The following is a 10,630-nucleotide window of genomic DNA, read 5'->3' on the forward strand; positions in this document are numbered from 1 at the left end:
GGCCTAGCCGCTCCGCGGCATGTGGGATCCTCCCGGACCGGGGCACGAACCCATGTCCCCTGCATTGGCAGGCGGACTCTCAACCACTGCGCCACCAGGGAAGCCCCCCAGTTCTTTTTATTTTTAATTTTTTTTTTTTTGACAGGAAAGTAGGATTTATTGGTGGGCACGAGTAAGGAGGGGACAGCGCCAAGGCTCTCGTGAGTGCAGGGCCCGCCATTTGTCCAGAGGGCCGCAATTAGGGATGTATGTGACCCCACAGCCATCCGGGATGAGCCGCTTTTCTGCCACCATGTTTTCAAATTCATCTGCATTAAACTTAGTAAATCCCCACCTCTTGGAGATGTGGATCTTCTGGCGGCCAGGGAACTTGACCTTGGCCCTTCGGAGGGACTCAATCACATGCTCCTTGTTCTGCAGCTTGGTGCGGATGGACATTATGACTTGGCCAATGTGGACCCTGGCCACTGCACCCTGGGGCTTTCCAAAGGCACTGCGCATACCCGTCTGGAGCCTGGATTGGGGACAGCATGCCAGTCATTGATGTCCACTGGAAAGGGCTGTCTCCAAGGTCCCTTAGGGCAACCCATACAGGCAACAGGCTGCATACACTACTGAGGAGACTGCTATTTGCAGCCATTGCGCACCGGGCCCCCATGGGGAGAAGAGCACAGTTGGCTTAATTGGCTGCAAATATTTTTTTAAAATTTTAATTAATTTATTTTTTATTTTGGTTGTGGCATGTGGGATCTTAGTTCCCCGACCAGGGATCAAACTTGTGACCCCTGAAGTGGAAGCTTGGAGTCCTAACCACTGAACCACCAGGGAATTCCCTTGGGTCACTCATATTTACCTGATTGGATGAGGCAGTACCAAATATGTGTGGGGATGGGGGGCAACGGGTACTACTATATACCATTGATGAGAGCAATGTGTGATACCTAGAAAGTTTGTTTATTCCACGACCCAGCAATTTCACTTCTGGGTATACACCCTAGTGCTGCGGTCTCCAGATCAGGGGGCCACAGTGAAGTCACACAGCTATACTTAATTCTGTGAACCACCAGCTCAGGTGAGGTATGGTTCCAAAAATTAGATCGTGCTTTGTTCTTTTTGATATCATATTTTGGTGGTATTTAGGTTTTGGAGGTTCGCTGAGCCAGAAAGCAAGTACCATGGCGGTATCCTAGGTTGAGAAGTCATGCAGTGCCCAAAATGGGCACACATCCCATTAGTAATTGTGGTTATTTAAGAAGGAGGGAATTCCATGGCGGTCCAGTGGTTAGGACTCTGTGCTCTCACTGCTGAGGGCCTGGGTTCAATCCCTGGTCGGGGAACTAAGATCCCATGAGCCGCTCTTACAGCGCAGCCAAAAAAAAAAAAAAAGAAAGAAAAAAATATTTTTTTATCAATTTGTATGACCATCACCTTTCAGTTTTTTTGACCATCTATTCATGTGCTTATTGGCCATCATGTATCTTCTTTTGCCCAATGTTGCATTGGGTTGTTTGTTTTCTTATTAAGCTGTATATATTCTGAATACAAGTCCTTTCTGTGGTATGAGTTAAAAATATTTTCTCCCAGTCTGTGACTGGCTTTTCATTTTCTTAATGATGTCTTTCAAAAAGCAAAAGTTTTATAAGCATTGGTGGTTCAGTGGTAGAATTCTCGCCTGCCCAAAAACAAAAGTTTTAGATTTTAAGTCCAATTCATCATCTTTTTTTCTTCTATGGCTTATGATTTTTGTGTTGTGTAGACAAAAGAAACTTTTGTCTACCCTGGGGTTGAAAGATGTCCCATATTTTTTCTGTTCCAACCCAGGTTTACTATGAGAGCGTGCAATTTTAATATTCCCATTGAATTTCCACACTATATAGGCATATTTCATGTTTTTCAGTCTAATAATAAAGATAATTTCAGTAAACTCTTGAATACCCCCAAATAAATTCCATATGGTTGTATTTAGGGCGATTTAGCTTAAAATGCTAGAGCAAAAGTCAGCAATAAAAAAAATAGAAAAGGAATAAGTAAAGCAAATATGACAAAATGATAACTCTTGGATCTGAGGGATGATTATATGGGGGGTTGTTAAACTTTGCTTTCTACTTTTTTGTATATTTGAAAAGTTGTATTTTAAAAATGCACATAAAAAGAATGTCCTCTTGTGAGGTTATGTGCTATTGATCACATGAGTTCTCTGTGATTGTGTCTTAATGCAAGTGTTTCTTTATTCTCGATTCAAAGCCATTTTCCAGGTTTTAACTATGGGTCAAAGAACAAGTTTGCTGTAAGTTAGAGGAGGAAAATGGATGAAATGACTTTTTTCCTTTGTAGATCATGTGGCTTTACGGGACCCCCGCACCGGCTCTGTGATGATCAAAGCAATGACCGAAGTCTTTAAACAGTATGGAAATAAGTGGCACATTGCTGACTTCTTCACCAAAGTAAGTAAATTCCAAGTGAACATGTGCTCCATTCTGTCTAAAGCTAATGCACTTGATGAGAACGTTTTCACAAGAAGATTGACTTAAGCCCGAGAAAGCGTGAGAGACGGTGAGAAGTTGTTTGGAAACAGCAGGCTGATGGTGCATTAAGAGGACTGTCGCAGAGGTCACGGCCGAGCCAGGTGTGAAGGGAAACTGAGAGTGACGCTTTATTCATCGGTACATGAGTGAGTTGGATTTTAGGTGAGCTTTGAAGTTCTGCTTGCTCTGCGGTCCTGCCGGCCTGACTTAGCCTCCCCGCAGGGAGAGGGGAGAACCTAAAGGCTTCTTCAAGGAAGAAGCTCACATTTGTCTAAATGTTCACTGAATGAGTGGCCAAGAATTGCAGCAGATTTATACACGAACCGTAGTTTGGAGGAGGGCTTGATGATAGTGGTTTATCATATCAGCATTGAAGAGTAATTTTCTGCGTAATCTGGGGGTTTTATTCCTAAAGAGAGCTAATTAGAAGAGGTTGTAAATGAACACAGTAACAGCAACACTAACACCCACGGCAGGTCTCACTCTGTGCCAGTTGCTGTTCCCTGCGCTTCACAGATATTAACACATTAAGTCTTTCAACAGCTCTCAGGCAGCTACTGGGATTCCCATCTCCTATTACAGATGGAAAGCAACCTTGGCTTTCCAACCCAGGCAGAGCACTTCTAGAGCTCATGCCTTAACCACAGTTATATAGGATTACTTACTCCTTATCTCCCCAAGTTATGGTAGATATTTTTATTTCTTTTAAAAAATTGTTTAATGCTTTACATATGATGCTTAACAGCTTTCAAAACTCCTTTTCACCTCATCTTTTTTTAAACATCTTTATTTGAGGGTAAGTGCTTTATTTTTTATTTTTTATTTTTTATTTTTTAGGGGGTAAGTGCTTTATAATGTTGTGTTAGTTTCTGCTGTATAACAAAGTGATTCAGCTATACGTATACATATATCCCCATATCTCCTCCGTCTTGCATCTCCCTCCCACCCTCCCCATCCCACCCCTCGAGGTGGTCACAAAGCACCGAGCTGATCTCCCTGTGCTATGCAGCTGCTTCCCACGAGCTATCTGTTTTACATTTAGTAGTGTATATATGTTCATTCCACTCTCTCACTTCGTCCCAGCTTACCCTTACTCCTCCCTGTGTCCTCAAGTCCATTCTCTTCGTCTGTGTCTTTATTCCTGTCCTATCCCTAGGTTCATCAGAACTTTTTTTTTTTTTTCGATTCCATATACATGTGTTAGCATATGGTATTTGTTTTTCTCTTTCTGACTTACTTCACTCTGTATGACAGACTCTAGGTCCATCCACCTACTACAGATAACTCAATTTCGTTTCTTTTTATGGCTGAGTAATACTCCATTTGGCAATCTGTATGTCTTCTTTGGAGAAATGTCTATTTAGGTGTTCTGCCCATTTTTGGATTGCGTTGTTTATTATTTTGATATTGAGCTGCATTAGCTTCTTGTATATTTTGGAGATTAATCCTTTGTCAGTTGCCTCGTTTACAAATATTTTCTCCCATTCTGAGGGTTGTCTTTTCATCTTGTTTATGGTTTCCTTTGCTGTGCCAAAGATTTTAAGTTTCATTAGGTCTCATTTGTTTTTTTTTTTTGTTTTTATTTCCATTTCTCTAGGAGGTGGGTCAAAAAGGTCCTTTCTGTGATTTATGTCATAGAGTGTTCTGCCTATGTTTTCCTCTAAGAGTTTTATAGTGTCTGGTCTTACCTTTAGGTCTTTAATCCATTGTGAGTTTATTTTTGTATATGGTGTTAGGAAGTGTTCTAATTTCATTCCTTTACTTGTAGCTGTCCAGTTTTCCCAGCACCACTTATTGAAGAGGCTGTCTTTTCTCCATTGTATATTCTTGCCTCCTTTATCAAAGATAAGGTGACCATATGTGTGTGGGTTTATCTCTGGGCTTTCTATCCTGTTCCATTGACCTATATTTCTGTTTTTGTGCCAGTACCATACTGTCTTGATTACTGTAGCCTTGTAGTATAATCTGAAGTCAGGGAGCCTGATTCCTCCAGCTCCATTTTTCTTTCTCAAGATTGCTTTGGCTATTTGGGGTCTTTTGTGTTTCCATACAAACTGAATTTTTTTGTTCTAGTTCTGTGTAAAATGCTATTGGTAGTTTGATAGGGATTGCATTGAATCTGTAGATTGCTTTGGGTAGTATGGTCATTTTCACTATGTTGATTCTTCCAATCTATGAACATGGTATATCTCTCCATCTGTTTGTATTGTCTTTAATTTCTTTCATCAGTGTCTTATAGTTTTCTGCATACAGGTCTTTTGTCTCCTTAGGTAGGTTTATTCCTAGGTATTTTATTCTCTTTGTTGCAGTGGTAAATGGGAGTGTTTCTTTAATTTCTCTTTCAGATTTTTCATCATTCATGTAGAGGAATTCAAGAGATTTCTGTGCATTAATTTTGTATCCTGCTCCTTTACCAAATTCACTGATTAGCTCCTGTAGTTTTCTGGTAGCATGTTTAGGATTATCTATGTATAATATCATGTCATCTGTAAGCAGTGACAATTTTACTTCTTTTCCAGTTTGGATTCCTTTTATTTCTTTTTCTTCTCTGATTGCTGTGGCTAAAACTTTCAAAACTATGTTGAATAATAGCAGTGAGAGTGGGCAATCTTGTCTTGTTCCTGATCTTAGAACAAATGGTTTCAGTTTTTCTATGTTGATTCTTCCAATCTATGAACATGGTATATCTCTCCATCTGTTTGTATTGTCTTTAATTTCTTTCATCAGTGTCTTATAGTTTTCTGCATACAGGTCTTTTGTCTCCTTAGGTAGGTTTATTCCTAGGTATTTTATTCTCTTTGTTGCACCATTGAGAATGATGTTGGCTGTGGGTTTGTCATATATGGCCTTTATTATGTTGAGGTATTCATCTCATTTTAAGGTAAGCTCTTGGGGGGAAAAATGTTAAATGGAAGGAGTATAGACAATTTTGACAGTCATTCTAACCATATTTCCAAATCTCTTATATTGCTCAATTTCTCTCTTTAAGAAAATAGTTTCTTGTCAGCATCTCAATAAAATGTAATAATAAAGACAGATTTAACCTACCGTAAGTAGAAATCCATTTTAGTTAATGCTAAGTGAAAGTTGTTTTGCTGACTGGTGTTCATTAAGTCTTTACTGAACAGCATTCTTTTTTTTAAAATTGAAAGCCTATATTTTTTAACTGAATGAAAGATTCTTTAAATTCTATAGTGCTTTACAATTTTCAAAAGTTTCACACGTTTTCATATAATCCCATAATAACCCTTCTCCCCCCACGCCTACATTACCCCTGCACCCTTCCCTCTCCCCACGGTAACCAATAGTTTGTTCTCTATATCTGTGAGTCTGCTTCCTTTTTTTAAAATTCACTTGTTTGTTGTATTGTTTAGATTCCAGATATAAGTGATATCATACAGTATTTGTCTTTCTCTGACTTATTTCACTTAGCATAATACCCTCCAAGTCTATCCACCTTGCTGCAAATGGCAGAACTTCATTCTTTTTTTATGGCTGAGTAGTATTCCATTGTGTGTATGTGTATGTGTGTGTATATCACATCTTCTTTATCCATTCATCTGTTGATGGACACTTAGGTTGTTTCCATACCTTGGCAATTGTAAATAATGCTGCTACGAACATTGGGGTGCATGTATCTTTTCAAATTAGTGTTTTTGTTTTTTTCGGATATGTATTCAGGAGTGGAATTGCTGGGTCATATGGTATGAACAGCATTCTTCTTTTTTTTTTTGTTTTTGAAATGTGGGATCTTAGCTCCCCAACCAGGGATGGAACCCGCACCCCTGCAGTGGAAGCGTGGAGTCTTAACCACTCACCGCCAGGGAAGTCCCAACACTGTTCATTTTTAAAGCACTTGCTGAGTAGACACTGGCAAGAAAGTCCAAAAATGAGCATGATGCAACCTTTGCATTAAAGGCACTTAGAGCTTAGTGAGGCAGCAGATGGTAGGGTTACAAGCAGCACTGGAATTAATAGAGCTATTGGATACTCTGGACAAAACATAATCCAATGCTTTCATATGCCATGAGTTACCAAGGCTCAGAGAAGGGTACTATCTTGCCTGATGTTGCCCAGGGGCAAGTTGACTTGAACCCGGGTCTGTGCACGCAGCCACTCGATGCCTTCAAGCACTTGGTGGGTGGTGTCTGCATTGTTTTCCTGGTGCAGTCAGAGAATTCTGCCAGTCTCCTTCTGTGGGCTTTACTAAGAGGCTTTTGCTGAGGGCTTTACATTCTTTTGGACAGTTTGTGCTTTTATCTTACAGGTGAATAACAGAGTGGTGCACCGTGAATTTAATCTTCGTAATGAACCAATAAAAGTATCACTTGTAATGGAGTCAACTTTAACTAAATTTGTATACTTTTGACATCAGGAAGATTAAAAAAACAAGGACTGCTTTACAGTAGAGTTTGAAAAGAGCTGTGAGCATTTGTAGCATTGTACTAATGGTTACCATGTTGCATTATTTTTGTCATTGGTTGTATTTGTCCAATTTGTTTTGTATATATATATATATATATTATTTTTCTAAGATTTAACTATGCTTACTTGATAACTTGTAAATAATTTGACTTTTTTTTTTTTTTAAAGAGCACTGTTTTCTGAAAAAAACGTTTTCCTGAACCGTTACCAAAACATGGACGTCCAGCTCCATTTGTGTACTGTTTTTATCCTGTGTTTCTCTTGGTGATTACACCCTACCTTCTCCACTCTCAGCTTGGTGCTGGTGTTAAGCCTCAATTTCTTGGCTTAGTCAAGAATTGCCTGTGTGTGGTCTTGTCCTCTGTTTCACCTTATTTACCCAGATTGTTTTCTGCAGTCAGTCTGATCTCCTCCTTGACTCCGTAAGCCATTCTCAAGTCTTACCTGGATGTCTCTGTGCCCTTGATGCCTTCATGTGTTCCACCTTCCATCCATTTCCCCGCTTCCTCCTTGCTGCCTCATACGTTTGAACTGCTGTTTTCTCCACCTGGAACCCTCTGTTCCACCCCACATAGGTAAGTCCTCTCCATCCGTCAGAGTTTGGTTCAAGCATCACTTGCACAGGGAATCTTTCCACAGACCCTCATGCTAGGTTAGCTTCTTCTAAGTGCTCAGATACCCTCTGCTTCTCTTCTGTAGCATTGAAATGACTGTCTAGTGGCTGTTTAATCTCTCTCTCCAGTTCAGTCGTAAGATCCGAGAGGCAGAGGCTGTGTGTCTCACTCATGGCTGCATCCTAGCTTCCATCCGTGCCTTAGGACACAGAGAAGCCATGCAATGAGCATTGAGTGAGTGACTGATCCCTGTCTTTTAATTATTTTATCCATCCCTCAGACCTCTGTGCATATCTAGCCACTTGCTACTTATCCCCACACACGTGGATGTCTCATGGCTACTTTAACTCAACAAGTTGGACGTTAACCTGAGTTTCCCCTAAATCTCTTTATAAAACCCATCCCATTGTTCATAATCCTTTGACTCCCCACTGCCTGCTGGATATACCCCAAAATCCCGTAGGAGAATATTGTAAGTCTTTCTCCGTCGGGCTTAATCTACACTACTCTTTTACTGCCTGTTTGTCCTCATAATTCGCCCTCCCCTTAATAATCCTGTCTCACAGAATCGGGCTTATGGATCAATGACTGTGGATAAACACTCTTGGATATATTATCATATCATAGTTCAATCTCTCCTTTCTGTCTGAAATGCCCTTCATTCTCACTGTGTGCTTCCTCTATACTGTGTATTCTTTAGTGTGCAACTTGGGTCCCCTCCCACTATAAAGCAAAGCTGTATGTAGACTAGTGTTTTTAGAGTAACAAACTGGACTGAGCCTGATTGATGCGCCTGTATGAGGATGCAGGTGTTTGGTGAGAATGCTCTGAAGACTGAGAGCCAAATTAACTGAAGCAATCCAGAATCTCCAGGCCTGTCTCCATTTCAGGGATGATTGTGTCCTTTTTAGTTAATGTGATTTCTTAAGTATAAATACATGTGATTTAATTTTTAAGCTTTTGAGTTCTGATATTTGATATATAGCTTTGTTTTTGTATAGAGCATTAAAATGTCTCTGGTTCATAAAATATGAACATCAGGTGAGCCTTCTCATTCACTAGGATTCTGGAGGATTTCTAGGCCAGAGGCTCGTTTCGGGGGGACAGCAGCAGCTGAAATCTCAACAACTCTTATTTCCTGGGAGAGGTTGAGTGACTTGGTCAGAGTCACAGCATGTGGTGAAGCTGGGATTCCAAAGCATGAACTAATTCAAGACATGAAGTGCCAAGTGATAGAGAAAAGTTTTAAGACAGAATGCTTTTGATGGACAGAAGGGACCATTCCATTACCACTTAACTGATGGAATGAGGGCTTTGGGACAAAGGAGGGAAAAGTGATTTTGGAACCCTGCTCAGACCATTACAGGTAAGGGTCGTGGAGAAAACTGTAGGACAACTGGATACCAGACAAACAGGTGAAGAGGAGCAAGGAGGAATTCTGGTTAGAAAGGTAGGTGGCCCAAGATGAACTTGATGCCTGGGGCTAGCTAACTGCCCCATATTCTCTCAGCTTCAAATCAGTAGAGACTGTCTTAGCCATCCAATGCCATGTGAAATATAGCCCAAAAAACTAGTCTCTGGCACAATTTTATATTTGAAAAAAAATTTTTAAGCCCAGTTTATTTATTTTTTAAATACAGACCCCAGGAACCAAAGTTTGCAAAAGGAAGGCTCTGAGATTTTTATTAAAAATGTGTATGAATAAAAAATAGTGGAGAAACTTGTGCAGAAGACTAGGAGGCTGAGGTGGGGAGGAGGACATGTGGCTGGGGAGCTACAGCCCTTTGACACGTGCCTCTTAGGCCAAGGGCGCCTCACCATGGCTTATTATCACTACAGTACGTTTTCACCTTTGGAGTTAACTCACTTCCTTGCCGAATATTTTCATCATGCAGATCACGTCTCAAGGACAAAGTTATTTTGTGGGAAAAAAATATTTTGTGGAGAAACAAAACCTAAATGTAATTACAGTACCATTTCCTAGTTGTCATAATGGAAGTATTCTGGAGATTCTATGGTGCACAGGGGAGGGAGCTGCTGAGATAGTTTGGGAGTGCCCCAGAATGCCCTCCAGAGAAGTCCTGCAGTGATAGAACACTGTCCCTAAAAGCCAGCCATTCTTTTTAAGTCTTCCCTTTTTTTTTTTTTTTTGCGAGCCAAAATGTCTACAGATATTTTCAGCAGTTTCTAAGGATGCTTAAAGCCATGACTAAATTTACTCCTTTCCTTGTAGGTCAGCTCTTTATTTAAATGCAGTGGGGTTCTGTTTCAGTTTAAAAACCTGTGTTCCTCATAGAAAATTTCAAGAAACACTAAAAAAATGAGGCCAAAAACCTACCCAGTTTCTCTACGTGTATATCCGTAGTTCTCACCCTGGCTGCACATTAAAATTATCTAAATTCTTTTGGTTTGGAGTTGGGCATATGTTTAAAAGCTCTCCAAGTGATTCTAAGCGCAGCCAGGCTTGAAACCTACTGTATAACTAATAATCTGGCTATTGGTTGGTTGTTTACAATCATTTAATGCCTAGGGCTTCATTTTTAAAAATAATCGCCCTCATCCTGCAACTCCTTTTTGTATTTTAATTATTTTTCAACAGCTGCATAGTATTGGGCGGAATAAATATTAACTAGTAATGGATATTGCAGTTTTTCTACGAGAAAGAAATTCTCACGCAAACCACCTGTGCAGTCTTTTTTTTTTTCCGGGAAACTTCCCGTAGGATAACTTTTTAAAAATCTGAATTACACACTGCTAACTTGTCCTCCAAGAAACGCAAAATAATTTCTCCAGCTTTTGTTTATCCAATACAGGCTGGTGTTCAACACCCCTTCCCATGTGAGGAAACTGCAGCTTAGGTGAAGGACCCGCTCAAGTTGATAGGTACAGAAGGCTGGCCGAGAGCTCGAATACATACGGGCGGGCTGGCTGACTGACTGCCGGGCTGACTTCCGGCCCGCGTCCCTGGTCGCAAACTGCGTGTCCCAACCGGCCCGCCCACTTTCCGCCATTCGATAGCGTCCGCGCCAGCGCCGCAGCCCGCCTTCCGGAGGAAGACCCGCCCCC

At 40.7% G+C, this 10,630-nt stretch overlaps 1 protein-coding gene and 1 non-coding gene across 3 annotated transcripts in view; one reads left to right on the plus strand and one right to left on the minus strand.

Moving 5' to 3' along the window:
* The window catches only part of CASP14 (caspase 14), a 25,669-nt gene extending 15,093 nt beyond the window's left edge, over nt 1-10,576 (plus strand). The window contains exons 6-7 of one of the 2 annotated variants that reach the window (XM_028478508.2): nt 2,335-2,444; nt 8,627-10,576. In XM_028478508.2, coding sequence (XP_028334309.1) covers nt 2,335-2,444; nt 8,627-8,716 — 200 coding nt within the window. In that variant the 3' untranslated portion in view covers nt 8,717-10,576. Of the gene's footprint in view, nt 1-2,334; nt 2,445-6,792 lie in introns of both variants that reach the window. The other variant, XM_007119573.4, reaches the window with a different exon arrangement.
* On the minus strand, nt 559-693 carry LOC112062494 (small nucleolar RNA SNORA70). The gene has a single exon (XR_002890758.1). It is a non-coding gene; the product is annotated as a small nucleolar RNA SNORA70 (small nucleolar RNA).
* Nucleotides 10,577-10,630: the final 54 nt, after the last annotated feature.

This window comes from Physeter macrocephalus, chromosome 18 (assembly GCF_002837175.3).
Source record: "Physeter macrocephalus isolate SW-GA chromosome 18, ASM283717v5, whole genome shotgun sequence".
Taxonomy (NCBI): domain Eukaryota; kingdom Metazoa; phylum Chordata; class Mammalia; order Artiodactyla; family Physeteridae; genus Physeter; species Physeter macrocephalus.